At 33.8% G+C, this 18,967-nt stretch overlaps 1 protein-coding gene across 14 annotated transcripts; it reads left to right on the forward strand.

Annotated features, from left to right (window-relative positions):
* Window positions 1-935: 935 nt before the first annotated feature.
* On the forward strand, window positions 936-18,613 carry LOC104596435 (dual specificity protein phosphatase 1). 14 transcript variants are annotated; one of them, XM_088895272.1, is made up of 11 exons: window positions 944-1,207; window positions 2,531-2,776; window positions 2,923-3,067; window positions 4,546-4,666; window positions 5,438-5,581; window positions 11,042-11,162; window positions 11,282-11,426; window positions 12,533-12,653; window positions 15,405-15,550; window positions 17,109-17,177; window positions 18,385-18,613. In XM_088895272.1, exons 6-10 carry the CDS (start codon window positions 11,055-11,057, stop codon window positions 17,174-17,176), a joined length of 588 nt encoding a protein of 195 aa, XP_088751398.1. In that variant the 5' UTR covers window positions 944-1,207; window positions 2,531-2,776; window positions 2,923-3,067; window positions 4,546-4,666; window positions 5,438-5,581; window positions 11,042-11,054; the 3' UTR covers window position 17,177; window positions 18,385-18,613. The 14 variants fall into 14 exon arrangements, with proteins under 14 accessions (XP_088751390.1, XP_010255894.1, XP_010255897.2 ...); XM_019197642.2 differs by having other exon boundaries at window positions 11,053-11,162; XM_088895262.1 differs by having other exon boundaries at window positions 5,444-5,581; window positions 11,053-11,162.
* The last annotated feature ends 354 nt before the right edge of the window (window positions 18,614-18,967 follow it).

Raw genomic sequence — 18,967 nt, forward strand, 5'->3', positions numbered from 1 at the left:
AAAAAAGTTGGGGTCACGTTTGAGTGGTCATTATGGTGACCCTAACTTTCTTGAATAGAAGAGGCAAGGATTTGAAACTGTTAATTTTTTGTCAATATTTGGATGGTTGATAAAGAAAATTTGATGACACTCGAAGGACGTTGGTGTCATTTTAAATGCCACTTAACGATTCGTCAACAACTAGTTAACAAGTACTAGATTTCATGTGTTGAAAGTTCAAGTATTAAATTCTCACATTTTAAAATTCAGGGACCAAAGTGACACTAGGCCCGAAGTACAAGGTACTAATCGGGAATTTTCCCTTACTATTATCGATGGGGTCCATTATCCGTTTAATAGAGGTATAAATCAGGGCATGTTGCCTGTGGCCTGGCATGACGGTCTGCGGGCCATGCTAGGCCCGACACGACTGTACGGGCCGTGTTGGGCTTGGAGTTTTAGGTTCATGGGCCGGGTTGGCACGATACGACCGAGCGGGTTGTGCCGCCCACGGCCCAATCCGCAGCCCAGCTAGACACGACCCATGTATATTATTTTTATATATGTTATATAAATTATAATTATATAATAATATATAATATATAATATATTAATAAAATAAATAATTTTTTAATTTTATTATACTAATTTATTTAATTATTATATACATAAACAATTATCAAAATTCATAAAAAATTAAAATTTTAAATTTTTTATGAATTTTTTTAAATAAATAACTTTCACTCGATGCACGGTACGACTTGGCACATTTACCCGTTTTACACCTACATGGCACATGGGAGACATGTTCATAGAAGGGAGACTGTATCATTGATGATGGCACCTTTGTTGTATTTTGTCGGTTTCTTCGGGTACGCAGTAGATGCGCGTCTATCTAGTTACTACACTTTGCGACATGATTAAACGTGGAGCTCTAGATGGTTGTGTGCCGACTCGGGACAAAATAGGACCACTTTTCTTCCAAGTTCCGACGTTGATTCTTCTTCTCTTTTTTATTTCTCCGAGTCCTTGGGTTTTTGCTCTGTATATCGTCTCCCTCGATCGAAGTATCGAAACTCGTCTGGAGCTGGAAAGGAGCTGATATAATATTACCAGTCCTTCTCCTTCCTGTAATAAAAGCCAGAAAAATTCCGGTTTGCTGTGTTGTACTTCCTTCTTCACAAGTGAAAAACTTCTGAGATTGAGTGTTGCAGACCATTGGTTCCATGTGAGTTCGGTGCCCACTTCTCTAACTTACTTACGTTGCAACTGAGAATTTGCTCTTTTAGTTCTTTCGCAAGGCTCTTCTGAGTTTCTTGTTTCCCTTATTAAACATTCTTCTTTTCCTTTCTTTCTTAAATGTTGTTATCGAGAATCATACTGTGATCCTCCGACCATATATCGTTGTATGTTCTGATAGACTTTTTAAATGAAACTTGTTGCTTCCCACATCTTTGAAATCTGCTCTATCATTAAACCCTTGTGTTCTCATGTTGGAATGAAGCTAACTGGAGACCAAAAGGTGTACTGAAGAAGGCCTTCTTTTCTTTTGCTGGATTGCTCTACACAATTTTGATTAGTAACGGGAATTATTGTGTTTAGACGCTTGTTAGTTTCGATCTATCGCATCAAAATGATTATGCCCGTAGGTCTAACGTAAAATCTGTATGTATTTATTTAATTCAGTATTACTCTATCATGTGCCTTCTCTGTAGGAGTTCTTTGTTTTTCCGGATGACAAAGATCAAGAGGTGAACTTTTCTATTAAGTCTTTCTTTATTTCTTTTCTTCTTTTTTTAGCAACATATTGATTAGAGGAGTCGCTGAAAGAAAAGTCAAGTGGACTAGAGAAGATCTAAGGTGATCGTGTGCCTCCGAAAACGGAGCCTTGAAGCTTATAGGCATATTTTGTTGAAATGACTCTTTTGATGCTGTTTTTGGAGTTCGCAAAGAGAAGAATAGGAAAGCTTCTGAAGGTGTTGGGCACTCTGTGCATTGAATTTGCAAGGGTGCTAGTTCTTTCTTGATGGATTGACCATTCAAAAAGATGGATTGAACAATTTGAAGATATAAATAGAACTTAATTTGCCACCTTTGTTTTTTTCTGGATTGAGGGTTTTGGACCTCTTGAAGTTGTGAAAGTCCTATACATTGAATTTAAGATATAAATAAAACTTAATTTGCCACCTTTGTTTTTTCTGGATTGAGGGCTTTGGGCCTCTTGAAGTTGTGAAAGTCCTATACATTGAATTTTCCAGGATATTGGGTCTCCTAGGATTTGATCAATGAATAAGATTTCTAGCTTTACTAATAATTACTAGTTCCAATCGTAGGCTCTGGTTTTTCTTCTTAGTAATAATTGCTTGCTAAATTTTGTTGTTAGCATTTCATCTATTAGTAACTGTAGCCTCTACCTTGTAATGGCATTGGATTTTTTTATTTAACAATCTTCTTTTATTGGTTAATTTTGAAAATATCCTGGTTTGAGTGGAGATAGAATTTATTTGCTGCAATTCCATGTAGTTTTAAGAATCCAATTTCTAACATGCAGGACATAGCAGATCAATTGTCGTTGTCTTCAGAGCTTTCCCTGGGAAACTTTAATAGAATAAAGTTCTGAAAGCAGTAGCAGAATTCAACCCTTGATAGCCTTTTGTTTATTTTGCAAAGGAAGATTCTCGTTCTGGCAATGGATCATATTGATGAAATATGTAGAAACAAAATAGCATCACTTACACAGGCATTATATGCAGCAAAATATATAAAAGAGGACAGTGCTCCATGTGAAATTGAAGAGGTAATTAATTAGATTTTTCTCACATATTTTATAATTTATTTTCTCAATCTCTGTTTCTTTTGATTATTGATTTCTTCTTGTTGTTTAGCTAGATTTTATTAACAATGCATACTCAATCCTTTGAATATTTTTCTTCACTACCTCAGGGCCTATTTTTGGGATCTCTTGGAGCTGCATCCAACAGGAATGCGTTGAAAAGTTTGAATATCACTCACTTATTGACTGTAGGAAATTTATTGGGGTTGGTTTACCTGTCCAACGCAAAAGATTTCATATATAAGATAATTTAAGGTAGTGTAGTTCCTTGTATTTTGATCCCTTAAGTAGTGCTTCTTTTTTTGTATGTAGGGGTCAGTGGGTCTGGTTAAGTGGTAAATTCATACTGACCTGACCTATTGGGTTAGGGTTGTAATTTGATCCCTTAAGTAGTACTTCTTTCTTTGTATGTAGGGAAGCCAGTGGGTCTGGTCAAGTGTTAAACCCATACTGACCTGACCCTATTGGGTTAGGGTTGGGTCAGCCAGCCTTAATCGAGTTTCCAGTTAAGGTGACCTGTGCTAAAACCAGCATGTTGACATGGTGGCAATGTAACATTGAGGTATTTGTAAATATAAGCTTGGTTGAGTATAGGTGTACCATATATGGGACAAGGAGGGGCAGGTTCATATCCTCTCTTTATTTAGATGGGTTGGATTCACACCCAAGTTGCTCCAAGTTGAGGCAAACCTGCACCTGTTGACATCCCTATTTATATGGACTATCATATCCTAGCGCCCAAACTAAAGTTGATCTAGGTAAAAAAGAAATAATTTATTGCATGTATTTTCTTCAGTATAATTTTAGCTTTATAGGCTAACCATCACTTCAATCTATTGGTCTTTACATCCTGTTCTGACTTCCTTGATTATGTGTATGTTATTTGGAACAATGATAATGGGCACAATTTGATGATAAGCAGAAGATGTTTTTTATCCAATGATTAAAAATTTTAAAGCCTAAAGTTATTCTTGTTTTATCAGAAATGTTTGACTAAAAGTCTTATGGTTTTGCATATTGAGGTAACCTTCAATGAGCATAGAATGTTGTTGGGCTTGGCATATAAAAAAATCTGTCATGGAATTAAGTTACCCTTGTGATGTCAGATATTCAGGTGTTTCCGAATTTGGTATATGATCCCAGACATGCTGTCTTAAAACATAGATAAATAGATAAAAAGAACGGAGTGCACAAACTTCTGTTCAAGCATATTTTGTTACATGCAGCAACTGATGTTTCACCCAAGCAGTGTTTAGCTTGTCAATCTTTTCTTCATGTTGCATCCTTCAACCAGAAGCAAAGTAAAAAAAGATTCACTTTCTGACTTGTTTATTTAAAAACTAGGAATTATTTATGAGCTAATGATTCTGTAACTTGTGGAGAATAGGTATGGATAAGAAAAAGATACAAGTAGCTTATCCAATGGGCCCTTTATTTTGGCTGTAATTTTCCATCTTATCTGGAGCTGGTTAGCCCTTTGTGTGGCAGAATCTCCTGTAATTGCATACTCTGGAGACTCTAGCACCAGAAAGAGAATGCATGTAACGTATTACATTATCAGGATAACTTTTCCTAATGAAAGCATTATAATGGCCATCTCCTGTTTCCATTAATTGATCTTCTACTGGGCTTTCTGCTTTGTTGTATTAGATGGTTGTGAATGCTACGCCATTACAAGCATGCGGTATTGAAAAGTTATGAATATTTATCTTGTTCCCTGTAATTTGTTGTAGTGGCTGACAGAGAAGAGACTGATATAGCTCAGCATTTTGAAGAGTGCTTTGATTTCATTGACGGAGCAAGAAAGAAGGGTGGTGGAGTGTTAGTTCATTGTTTTATGGGAAGATCAAGAAGGTAATTTTTCTGTTTCTGTCTGTTTTCATTTATTTCAAGGGATTTGTCTTCTTTTAGATATTGGACAAATGCATAGAAAATTGTCAGTGTCAGTCATGGATAATGATATTTCAAAGTCTGTCCTTGAGAATCATGTTATTGGTTTTATTCTTTTGATATTTTTTTGAATGATTAGAAGATAAGAATGCGATTTACACAAATTTTCAGTTTGATTGAGATGAGAGCTACAACCATATGCACAAAGACACATGTGGACGTCTAGTATCCTGTTCACTCTTTGTTGAACTTGCTATATAATTTACATATCGATCAGATAATACTCCATATCTCTTGATATGGACTCCAAGTAGCTTTTGTTTCATGAATTGTATGTTATTTCTTGTCATTTAACCATACAAAGAAGTAATCCTTGTGTAAAATTTTGCATACTCTTGTCTAATGGGTTTCATCTATATTTTGATTTTTCTATCATTGTCTTCAAAGTCTTCTCAATAATTCTGCCATTGGGTTGAAACTTTAATCCTTGACTATGCTATGATCTTTTAAATTGATAAGAATTTTTTTATTATCATCTATTAAAAATTGATAAGAAAAAAATTATTTCATTTATATCATCTTATTTTCTTTTTTATTTGAATACATATTTTTTATTTTATTATAAAAAAAAAATTGATAAGGAAAAAAATCCATAGCTGAGTAAATTTGTATGTATTTTTTCTTTTAACAGTTTACACTGGTTAAATATAACAAATCAATTTTGGCATCCTGTAGTGTCAGTTGTTGTTGCTTATTTGATGAAAAAATATCATATGGATCTATCTCAAGCTCTGGAGCATGTTAGGAGTAAACGGCCACAAGCAGCTCCTAATCCTGGTTTCATGTTACAGCTACAGAACTTTGAGAAAACACTTAAAGGTATATTGTGATTGATAGACATTTGCTTTCAGCTTGAACTCATACTTGCTTGAGGTGTGTTGAGCTCAAATACATAAATGTTGTGTATTTCTCAGTCTCAGTTGTGATTATCTCTTTTGAATCCCTAGAAGTCTGATGATTACTGTTGCAATGTCCATCAAAGGACATTGTTGGTCTCTAAGGTGGACATTTTCTACAGGGAACCCATACTTTGTTATTACAGTCTATGCTTTATAATGTGCAACTAAACAAGACATTTTCATTCATCTAAGGAAAGGGTTTCAGTCTTTTGTACACTATGTTAATAAACCAACATTTATGTTGCCCATTGAACTCTGGTAAAGGAAATACATAATAAAATAGGAATGTAGGGATATATTTAATTGCTCAAAAGTTTAATAAAAGAGAGGCTGGTGAATAGGGAATAAGCTTATGGGGAGTGGTCTCTTTGAAAGACAGAGAGGCTGGTGAATAGGGAATAAGCTTATGGGGTTAGGGATGTTGAGGCAAGGGAACATAGAGAGAGAGTGTGTGTGCTTGAGTGCTGGGTGTTAAATGTTAAGGATCAAATGGATCCCTTTCAGTACAAGGAGGATCTCTAGTTATGGGGGAGACCATGAGATCCTAAAATGTAGGAGATAAAGATGCTTGTCTCCTATCAGAGGGAATATTAGATTTGCTATCAATCATTAAGTGTGTCACTGGGGTTTTGCCACGTGTCTCATAAAGATTTTCTGAGGATCAACTTTCCTTCTCCGCAAGATCTTTCATTATTCACGTGTGCTATTACCTTTTGTGCGGTTTAACTAAATTTACATGGCATTGATGATGTCATTGCTCGACGGGTGGCACTTTGTTGACTCCACACGGCGTTCCGTTACGTCTTTTGTTGTTGTAGGCTCCATGTGCCTCCAGGCGCACGTGGGCCTCGCCATGGTCTCGACCTGGATTCCTCTTGATCTAGGTCGCAAGTGGGCTTGTAAGCCACCGGGTTATCGCATGCTTTGGTGGACATAGGTTCATCGCACGTTTGAGTAGGCTTGAGGCCCTTGGATGGGTTCGACTGTGGTTTTATTTAGTTCAGGCACCGAGTTGACTCGATGAATTGTAGGTTTATCGTGGTATTGCGATACGTGTTGTGAGTTCATCGCAGAGTTTATGGTGTGTTGTGGGTTTATCGTAGCATGAGGGTGAGTTGTGGGTTGCTCGCACGTGACTTTGTGGTGTTAGTTTTTGATGTCTATGTTTTCTAAGGGTCTGAGCGAGTATTGTATACCTACAACTTGTAATTGAATAAAGTAAACTAATAGAGTCTCAGCATGCCATTCGCCTAAAATGAAAGATGAATGAGGAGTTTCAAGCTTGACGTGAGGTGAGATGGAGAAACAAAGACCATAAAAAAAATGACAGACTGCTAGCAAATGGCAGAACTGAACTTGTAAATCCATCTAATTTGATAATTTCCACATTTCATATACAAAGTGGTCAATAAATTTTCTCCTTTTTTGAATATTTTTATTTTTTTAATTCCATGTCATTTTTGAAACAACCAATTAGATGCACTTTCCCAATAACCTAAATAATCTCTCTTCTTAAAATTACTCCTAACCTCCCCCACTTTCTCCAAAATTATCTCTAATTCCTATTTATCTTCTAAATTATCTCTAATTCCTATTTATCCTCTCCCCTACTTTTTATCTATATCTATCTAAAGAAAGTTTGGATTAAAAAAATTTCATAATTATTTAAATATTCTAACAAAGTTATTTAATAACTTTAAAATATTTATTAAAAACACAAAATATATCACGAAATTCTGTACTAACAATTTAAATTATATTTTTTGGGATTATCAATTTAAATAATTTAAATGTTTTCTAGATTATCAATTTAAATAACTAAATATTTATCATAACTAGATTTTAAATAGTTAAAATAAAAAAATTATGTAATAAATTTAAAAAAAATTCTTCAAAGTAGAAAAATAATTATAACATAATATTGAAAATAATAATAATTTAATATATTAAAAAATTAATAATGAAATTATGTAATAATAGTATAAATTATGATTTTATGGATAATTAAATTCATTCATTACTTAATATTTTAAAATTTAAATATTTTACATATTATTTAAGTAAATAAATAACTAAATATTTTAAATAATAAAATATTTAACATAACTAGGTTTTAAATAGTTAAAATAAAGAAATTATGTAATAAATTTAAAAAAAATCTAAAAAGTAGAAAAATAATTATAACATAATATTGAAATTAATAATAATTTAATACTTTTGCATAATATTGTAAATAATTAAATTCACTTATATCAAGTAATAATTTGAGACAATAACTTTCAAAAATTAATATTCATTAATAATAATTTTAAACTCTTAATATGTATTTATTATATAATTATATATACTAAAATTAATATTTATTGTCTTTTGTGATAAATGTATTTTCAATGATTATGTATAAATTTATTTTGTTTTGTTATTTAACAAAAAACTTTCAATAATTATTAGAGATTAAATTACTATTATTAAAATTTTTAAATTTAATTTATTGTACTTATTGTATTTATTGTATTTTTGTTATTAGTTATTGATTAATATTTATTAGAGATTAAACTATTATTTGATATTATACTATTTATTGACTAAGTTAATATATTTTTAGTACTTATTGTATTTTCTAATTTCTGTAATTATTCTTTTTTTCATTATCAATATATTTTTAATAATTATTTATTTTTGCTATAAATTTTCAATAACTATTGGAGATTAAACTATTGTTATTTATCAGAGATAAGACTATTAATTTAGTTGAAATTATGAGTGTTCATGAGTTGGTTTAGTTCGGTCGTAGGTTATTTGGCCAACCAAATTGACCTGGTCAGGTCAGAGAGTTGGTTAGCTGAAACCAACTAACCTTTTGTGAAAATTGACCCACTCAAGTTGTATCGGTTTGGGTCAGTTTTTTGGTTTGGTCAGTCTGTTCAAAAGATTTAAACTTAAAAATTATAGTGAGATTATTAAAAAATAAATTTAAAATTTAGATTTATGATATAAAACATTTTTTACTAAGAAATATGGGAAAATTCCCACTTTTCCATATTAAAAATTATATTTAAAATATAAAATGTTAATATATATCCATGGTTAGGTCATTCGGTTTTGGTTGATTTACAAATGGCCAAAGTGAAAGTGACCCAACTTGGTTGAATTGGGAAATTTTTGAACCAAAGCCAACCTAAAATACTAGAAAACTGACCAACTTGGGTCGAGTTAATCGAGTTGGCCGGTTTCATCAGTTTGATAAATAAACCTAATTGAAATTAATTATTGTTATTTTTGTATTATAAAAAAATTATTAAAAATAATATATAAAATATGAATAATTATTAATTATTTAAAAAGCTGAAAATATAAAACAATTATATACTCCTATGTGTTTCTATTAGGGTCATTTATTAGAACACACTTTTAGGGATGACAACTTTCCCTATCCCTGACGGGGACTTGACTACCCTTTTTGGCGGGGTGGGGGCGGGGATGGGGATTAATAGGAATCTCCAGTCGAGGTCGGGGTCGGGGTCAAGGATGGAGATTGAGGTCCCCGCCCCGCCTTGACCCCAAATATTAAATATACTATCATATTATTTATATTATATGTATATCAAAACATATTTAAAACATTATTTATAATTTAAAATTTTATTTATTTTAAATAAATTTGTTTAAAAAATACTATTATCTGAAAACATTTTGGGGATTCGGGTCCCCATGGGGAACCCATCCCCGTTGGGGATCGAGGTTGGGGACGGGGAATATGATCCCCACCCCGTTGTCATTCCTACACACGTTATAGTTTTACATATTTACTTAAGCTTACCTTATAGTTTTCATTTTACTAAAACATCTCATATATTTTACAACTTATTTACTTAATCAACATTTCATTAAGGAGTATTTGCTTTGCCATTAGGCTCATGATTTTTTATTTCAAAAATACCCTTAACACTTTTTTGTATAGAAGACAAAATTGACCAAATATAGCCAATAGAGTAGTTGCTCGTGTCTTATTAAGGGCAAAAATGGTATTTTTATTTTTATTTTCTTTTGATTAAATTTATTTAAATGAGCATTAAGATCAACATTGTCATTTTTCACATCATCTAATATAAGATTGATTAAATTCATTGCAAATTATAAATGATGTTTTAGTAAAATGCTAACTATAAGATAGATTTTTTTGAAAGCCCACATTTCATATTTTGGATATATGTTTTAACCACGTATGGATGGATTATGGTCAATTAATAGGTTAGAAAAAATGGTGTGGGAAGTGACAACCGACAACCTTCTCTTCTCACTTGCCTGCACGGCTGCACCTATTTCTCTCTCTCTCTCTACCAATCTCCCATCTTTCTCTCCCACGAATCAAGGCAGGAGGGAGGATAACAAGTTGTCTTTTAAATCAGGGTCAATTTTGTTCACAAGAAAAGCCTTTTTCTTCTTGTTCATTATTTTTTCGATTAATTTTTTAAGCATATTTGAGCTTTTATGCAAAAATTAACCAAAGCATGGTCATTTTCATGCAAATAAGAAAAACCCTATTTTTCATTTATGTTATCATGAAATATGGCGGATTTGCATTTGGAATCATATCCAATTACCGCTCCGCCAATGAGCAATTCAAACGCAGCAGGTTCCTTTTTATTACCTTTCGAGTAAATTTCTTTATCTTTATTCGTTGGGGCCCAACCAGTACCATTGCCACGCTGAGGTACTCTACTGAGGAAGGTGTTTCTGTGTTTGGCAACGACGCTGGCATTTCACAGCATTGCGTATCATGGTTGCGAATCATGAACGCACCATCTGATGTGCGCTAAATACGCATCCTGCTAGCATTTCTTACAAGCTAGCCGCGGCGATTTGCAAATTCAAAGCTGAGTGCAGGTAGTGTTTCTTCTCATACTTGTTGTAGTTTCTTAATTTTAGTATCAAGTTTAATTTTTAAATTGAGCAAAATTTGTCTTGTTAAATGCGATCTATTTGACATCGATTCCTGTTATGTCAATAGATTCATTCGGTACTCACAATTAGATCTTCTTTAGGTGGGATTTGGGAAGAAAAGCAAAAGATTGAAAGGCACTGTAGTTTAGGCTGTTAATAGGAACAAAATGACGTTTATCATGGCTGCTTTAGATCTTTCTGTGCCTCCCCCTTCAGTTCCCAAACAAACAGTTTAGCTTTCCTAGTGGGGATAGCGTTTCTTATCCGTATGCCCGTGGAGTTCTGAGAATACAAACTTTAACCTTACTGGGACATTACAGTCCGGTTCTGTTTTTTCTTCTGCAAACTTGAAACTGACAAACTTCAAGAAAAGTTCTGAATCGCAGTAGGTGCTTTAGCTTTACTTCCTGACGACTTTGTGCGCTTATTGGAGAAGGAACTTAATAGCAATGGATAATATTGATGAAGCATATAAAGACAAAATACTGGCACTTACAAGGGCATTATATGCAACAAGATCTGTAAAAGATGACAATATTCCGTGCAAAATTGAAGAGGTGATTTAATTTAGATGTAGTACCATATCTTTTATTACTCATTTGTTTGTCTTATCTATCTGGGATTAATGTACGACCAATACTGAATCTCTTATTAGTCTTTTTCTTGGATATCTCAGGGCCTCTTTCTGGGTTCTCTTGGAGCTGCATCTAACAGGAATGCACTGAAAAGTTTGAATGTCACTCACATATTAACCGTGGGAAATTTATTAGGGCTGGGCTATCTGTCACATGCAAATGAATTCATATATAAAGTAATTGAAGGTGAGCAATCCTTCAAATTTTGATCCCTTAAAAGTGATGCTTCTTGATTTATGTTTACCGATATGTTATGTTCTAGCTAATTAAATCTGTTACCCATCCATAAATTACCTTGAGCGTACCTTTAGCCTTATATGCTAACCAATCCTCTAAATCTATTCATTTTTACAGTGTATCCTGTTCCTGTTTGCTTCCTTGATTCTGAGAACGGATAGAAACATTGGCACCTGACAATGATGATGATAACTATAAAGTGTTTCTTTTCTTGACTGATTAAAAATGTTAAAACCCAAAGATATTTTTGTCTTTTCTAAATGCTTAGTTATAATATTAGTGATTTTGCATATAGATATCACCTTTGATGATGCAATGGATATGATTTATGCTAACATATAAAAGAGTCTGGCATGTGATTCATGTACCCTTGATATTGTATTTCAAGGGTTTCCTTATTATAATTTTTTTATCTGAAACAAAGAGGAAAATATGCCAAAAGAAAAGAGAAGAAAGGAAGGGAAAATAAAAGGGTCAGAAGAGTTAGACCTAATTTCAGAGAGCCCAATACAACTCGACCCATAAAATGGAAAACAGTAGAGCTTGAAGTTTTGTTGCTACATTTTTTTTTGTTAAATGTGACGGCTGATGTGGAATTCCTCAGCAGGCTCTTATGTTTATCTGCATAACCCTCTTTCCAAGTGGCATGCTTCAGCCCAAATAGCAGTTTTTCACATGCAAGAAAGCTGTGATATCGCCAACTTCAAAAGCCAGTAATGGAAGAAAAGAATGCAATTTGCACATAATGTATCAAGATTAGGATTGCAACTTGGATGGGCTTGGGTTGAACATTTTTTAAAATTTGAATATCTTTGGCCAGGCCCAATGCAGTGTAAATTCTTCAAATTAGGTACCCAACTTGCACCCCTAATCATGGTGATTTTTCCTAATGAGATCCTTGTAGAAATTTTCTTATGTTGGCGAATCTTCTATTTGGTTGGTTTACTTCAGTAGCAGTTCTCTATGATATTTTTGCTTGTACTGTCATGATGTCATCGTAAGCATGGAATACTGGAAACTTCATTTATTCTTATTTTGCTATCTGTAATTTGTAGTGTCTGACACGGAAGAAACAGATATAGCTCAGCATTTTGATGCCTGCTTCAAGTTTATTGATGAAGCTAAGAGAATGGGTGGTGGTGTGTTAGTTCATTGTTTTATGGGCAAATCAAGAAGGTGAATATTTCTTTCTTTGCCTGCGTTGTCTTCTTTCAAAAGGTCTCTTTTCTTGTGGTCTTTAAGCAAAATGTGCAAGAGGTTTAAGTGCTGGGTAGTGATATTTAAGTAATTGTCCTTACATCCACAATATTATACTTCCTTTTTACAATCTTATCTTAGAATGAAGAGGAGCTCAGATCAGTGTTGTAATTGATGTAAATATGCAGTTTCCTCGGCAAAGACACATAAATACACATGCACACACTTCAATTGGACAAGGAGGTCAACAAATGGTTTGATTGATACTTTGGCAAAGCAGGGGATCATTAGGGAGAACCTTTTTTGGGCTGTGTTGTAAACCTTGGGATAAAATATGGGATCAATACTCGTGCTGTGAGTGGTTGACATTGAATGTTTTTATATATTGTTTTAATGAAAGTTACTGTTTCCCATCAAAAAAAAAAAAAAGGAAACACATGCACATGCACATGCAAATGCAAGTTTTTTTTGGATATGGTCTACTAAATGCTGGTGAAGATAAAGATTCAATTAACAGAGAAACACATACAAAGATGTTTGTGGTTTTGTGTGCTTTACATGATGATGATTTCTCTAATTTTAAGTTGCAAATAGACAGATTAGAGTTAAATTGAGATTAATTAGATGTCCTACCTTAAGAGATGCATTATATGAGGCAATTTTATGTTCTCCTTTCTCCAAGGATAATTTGATCAAACCAACTAGCCAAACTGACAAGAAAATTATGGGCTAGAAGAACGGCTTACCATTGGTGCTTGTTGACAAAGCATAGGAATGTATTTTTGTAAATTGAAGCATCAAATATATCACAACCTTCGCAATTAAGGTTGTGTTTGGTTGCAATGCAAATAAATTTGCACTGATGCAAAACCATGGCAGTGCAAATGATTTGAGTGTAAATTCTAACCTATTTTTATTTCAAATTTTAGCTTATTTTGTTTGATTGCAATATAAATGAAGTAAATTAAGACATGAAGAAGAATAAAATAATACCCAAAACAAAATTAACTGAGAAAATGCATTTTTTTTTCATTTGCACTCCTATGTATTTGTACTAGTGCAAATAAAATTGCACTGCAACCAAACACAGCCTAAGATGCAAACATAGCAATGGCTGTGCTCGAAGTCAGTCCCCTATAACTGATCCTTTCCAACTAAGATGCAACATAGTTGGATTAACTTTTTCAAGGAGACAATAACTACAGACTTTGTATGCAAGTGCAAGTGAACAATTCACAATTCACTATGACATAATATATCCAAAATAAATAAGAGAACAGAGGAAGAATATAAAGAGCAACAGAGTAATGAACACATTAAGCAAAGAGAATGAACTATTTTATCTAGACAATTAGCTGTTGGCACATTTTGCATCTTAAATTGAAAAACAATTGTATGAGGACAAGTTAAGAAATCGGGTCCTATTTTGATTAACATGTGATAAATATCCCATTTTCTACAATTAAAAATCCTGTAATTTTCTATCAAAAGGTGATTGAATCATTGGAGTGAAGAAATTTGAATACAAAAGGTTGATCAAGAGGTATGACATAACTCTGAGATGCATCTGCATTGTTGAAGAAAAAGGGATTTATTTCTGGTGTCTAGAAATTGTCAAAGGCATTCAGTCCTCAAACAGAGCAGAAAACAGAAAAAGAAGAAAGAGAGGCACCGCTAAAAACTCAAATCAATCCCACTTTACCAACTGAGCAACAGCCAAATTTGTAACCATTCAAAATATAATCTCTATTAAATTTCTGTATATCCTATAGTATATACTATAACAAAAGTTGCAATCATGGATTGGAAGTTGAACTTGCTCTGAGAAGCCCCTTTGAAATTTTTATCATTCCAAAAGACTAAAATATGGATAGTTACTAATATGTGATATAAATTCCATAATTTCCCATAATATTCTATGAAGAGGGGGAGATATAATTAGGAAGGGAATGGAGGTACCTGTTTTGGGGCTTTTGTAGGAGATAATGAGTTAAGGTGGTTCTGACTTTTATTTTGTTATGTTGAAGAAGTCTATAGGCTATAGCATGGGACCTGCTTTAGATGGCATAGCGTTTGAAGCTGGGGAGTTGAAGATTTAGGTGTTTTTGGTTGGTGTGAAATGATAAGGGTGCCTGTTTTTCCTACTCGGGATGTTGGGTTGTTCATATATTTGGGATTAGAAGAGTATATGCATCAGACAGTGGTTTTTTTTGGACTTCTCTTAGGGCAGGGGATACTTGTCATAGTGTCTTTTTCTCTCCTTGGTGATTTTGTATCACACCAGTTCTTGATGCATGGAGGAAATACTTTTTTGTTCTTAATATAGATGACAAAAATAGTTTTCTTAACATTTCTTAATTCTTATACATTATTTCTAGTCACTCAAGCAAGAAAACAAGTAATTACTTCTGTTCATGATTACATGTTCTTTCCTAAAAGTTTCCATAGGTATTGATTTTTCCAGAGTGCCCATCTGCATGTGCAACACTCTTTGAAAAACCACTTACTGATACCACCATGTTGCTGGATATTTTTTTCTCTTTTTTTATGCTAAACTTTTTACATATTATGGGAAAAGCCCTGGACTCTACAAGGCCCTTAACGAGTACTTTTTTTTCTCGATACTTAAAATCAATTAAGTAAAATTTTTGAAGGGAATTGAGGATTTGTATTCTATGTTGGATTCTTAGCTTTTAGGAAGATAGTAATTGAGTTGAGTTTATCTTGTAGTGTCACAATAATTGTTGCTTATTTGATGAAAAAGCATCACATGGGTCTATCTCAAGCTCTAGAACATGTAAAGAGTAAAAGGGCACAAGCAGCTCCTAACCCTGGTTTCATGATGCAGCTACAGAACTTTGAGAAGTCCCTTACAGGTATAATATGCTTAACAGAATGTCTTTCAGTTTGATGCCATACTTGTTTGAAGTGTGTTCAGAGCTTACATTTGTCAATTTCATGCATAGTTTTCTATCTGAGCCTTGAATATCTATAATGCATTAACGGAACTCTGTTAATTACTATTTCTTCTTACCCATGAAATGACATTTGTCGTTTTGAACCTTTTATGACCTATACTTAATTATTCATATCAACTGCTAGAAGTGATATAGTGCAACCCTGGACTAGAAGTTGTCAGTGGAAAGAAACTGAATCCTTAAACCAATTACTCTCTTATCTCCCTCAATTTATGTATGATCATAGAACACCATGTAGCCACATCAAGTAATCTAGTTATAACTGCTATAGGTCAACTTAAATTAACCAGATATAACAAATTGCATATCCATGTTCCAAATAGATCTCTACTTCTCTAGTTAGTTGGTTAACAACTAAGGAGGAACACGTGTTGTAGCCCAACAAGCCTGTAGATCATAACAAAACAGCACTAAATATAGGCAATAATTACCAACAGATTTTATCTGAACCACTTATTAGTAGTTTTGTACCTGAGTTGCAATATCTTCATTCTTCACCATACCAGATCTAAATACTTGGAAATAATAGGTTGCTCAATTGCTACAATTTCTAAGATAAAAGAAGTTACAAAATAAAAAGGGAAATAGACGAAGAGTATTTATGTAACATTTCCAAACCAAATTCAATTCAGAAATTGACCTCAATCAGTTAAGTCCTTCCTGATTTCTTATTTTATTAGAACTTCTAAAGTAATCTTAATGCTAAGTTCTGATGGATTGGGTACATATCCACTTTAACAAACACCTAATGTATTAACTAATCCTATTAAAGATATTGCAACTTCATGTTGAAACTTGGTGTATGCAATTTCTAACAAGTAATGCCCAAGGATTAAAATGTCAATACAATACACCTGTATTGAGGTATATCATATCTGTAGCGGTGTACCATATATGCATAGATACACCATTACAAAGGCCTTTTATAAGATTTGGGTCTTTAGAGATATGGACCTCAACCCCCAATATTAGAAAACAAAAGAAGTAAAAAAATAAAAATAAAAATGAGGGTATTGGTGATATCAATATGCAGCGATACCCAGTTTTATTGGGCATATTGATATTTTAATCCATGGTAATGCCCCTTTAAAATCATGTTGACTTGGATTTTCTATATTTTAAGTATCATGTAAGGATTCTTTTCATTTCTAATTTTATTTCCTCTTTGGGATGTTAATGGAATGCATCTAAAATATTATACATAATTTGCTTGAATATTGTCCAACATATAATGTGCCCATATATCCTACCAATAGGTGGACCAATTTTCATCAGTCCCAATGTTTTGGGGTCAGACAGACACTTATGCCTCTCTCTCTTTCATTCCCCTCAAACTAGATATTGTAGTGCACAATACTAGCTACTATAACAATGCCCTGGAGAGCAGTAGTTCCAAGCTGTTAGTCATGTCTCATACTGATTTTTTTCCCTTCACTATCATTTTCTGGTTTCCTAGGTGTTTCTCTTTTGTGGACATCACTTGATGGTTTTTTGATAAGCAAGCAGATTGTGCCAACTTGCTAAGGTGAATATAGGTTTTCCAGGCAGGCCTATGGTACCAACCAAGATCTTTCACCTAATTTCTTTTACAGTTGGAGAAATCTCCATTGCCCTATATGCTTACGTGCATTGAGTCTTTGAGATTCATTCTTGTAAGCAGTTTTATCATAGTATGTGGGCACAAATGCCAAGTATTCAGGTGTCAACACTCCACAGGCGTATGACACAACAGTCATCATATATAAATCAAAATTGAGAGAACATTGCCAATGAAAGTGCTACATGTGTTTTTCCTCTCCTGGCAATTTCTATGGAATCTAAGCCAAACGGATATGCACGTCAATTTGAATGAATACTTGTTGATTGGTTATCAGTTTTTCAAGTTAGATATCTCTTCAGGACCATAGTTGGACTCAGCTTTCTTATGATAATACATTGTTTAAGAGTATTTAGTGCCAATGTTTCTTGTTGGCTTCCTATTAGAGCAATATCAGCATATTAAAAAAAGGAGAAAACTTTGGCTGTCTAAATTAGACAGCCTGGGTTGTCAACAGGGTGTGTGACGAAACGTAGTTCACCCGGCAACCAATCCAGCACTGATACTACTACAAGGAGTCTATGTGAACTAACGTGTCATGCATGTAAAGCCCTGTTGACAGCCCAAGCTGTGAAATTTAGACATCTCAATTTTTTCCTTAAAAAGGTGTTGTGCCAAGTCCCAGGTGTGGGCATCTAATTCACATCTGCTCCCCACAAGCGCCCCACAGAACATCCCAACCGTGTATTGGTAACATCTCCCAATGACAAGTAAGGGAAATGTTCCCAATTCACGCTGAGATGTGCATGTGGGGGCATTCTATGGGGCGCAGTTGTGAACTCGTGGGCATCATATCCATGTGTCAGCATAGCTAGACCAATTAGTCTTGAGTATGGCTTCATGTAGATCCTGCACGATTACATTCATGAACTGCAAATTTTTCTGCCTACTTGTGTTCAGGCACAGTTTCAAATTTATATTCATCTTCAGTCAAAGCTGGTTATGGTAAAATATATTTATGATTCAATTTCGGTACTAATCTTTGGAGGAAGCAGTTGTCTGTTTTGTTCTAATCATCATAGGCAGTATATTTGAACGATATTGTTGTTTTCTACACTCAATTCAGCCTCTAGTCATCTAGTGGCTTTAAATGATTTTATTTCTCAATAATTAACTGTTCATTTTCCCTGTGCAGCGAATGATATGGTAAATGAAGATGGAGAGACGGGTGAATGAACGTGCACAACTTAACATGGGACCTTGTGTATTTTCAAGCAATGTTTTCACTATTTCATGATTCCAGGGTACTTGGCTGATCATCTATGCCAATCAAATCTATTTATGAATATGATTCTTGTAAACAGACAATGGTCAATGCCCAAGGAGATTAAATAAGCAAAGCTGAATTAGACAATTTCTGTTTACATTTTCGGGCGATGATTTATTCCAATTTCATCGAAATTAATGGTGTTAAGTTATAACAAGTTTCTGACCTCTCAGCTGCTCTGAGTTGAACTGAGATGAACCTTCTATCTTACAGCTGCCTGCTTAAAAAGAGTTCAAAGTTGGCTTCACTATCTCTTCGTGAGAAGTCCGATAACTGAAATTAAAATTTGGACTGTTTATCATGGCGAAAAATCTTGATAAAGTGCTACTGCTACGTCGACATATATACATATGATACATGCTAAGGATTTGCTGGTAACAGGAGAGTCTGCATTGTTACGTGCATCCCCTGTAGCCAGTGGGTCCATTAAAAAGCCTCTTTTCATCCGATC

The sequence above is a fragment of the Nelumbo nucifera genome, chromosome 1 (genome assembly GCF_055504915.1).
Source record: "Nelumbo nucifera cultivar China Antique chromosome 1, China Antique-T2T, whole genome shotgun sequence".
In the NCBI taxonomy this organism is placed as follows: domain Eukaryota; kingdom Viridiplantae; phylum Streptophyta; class Magnoliopsida; order Proteales; family Nelumbonaceae; genus Nelumbo; species Nelumbo nucifera.

Coding starts and splice junctions, on each gene's coding strand:
- LOC104596435 (XM_088895264.1), top strand. CDS start 5,461: ATGAAAAAATATCATATGGATCTATCTCAAGCTCTGGAGCATGTTAGG. Junction 11,427..12,532: donor CATATATAAAGTAATTGAAG/GTGAGCAATCCT, acceptor TGTAATTTGTAG/TGTCTGACACGGAAGAAACA. Junction 15,551..17,108: donor CTTTGAGAAGTCCCTTACAG/GTATAATATGCT, acceptor CTGGTTTCCTAG/GTGTTTCTCTTTTGTGGACA.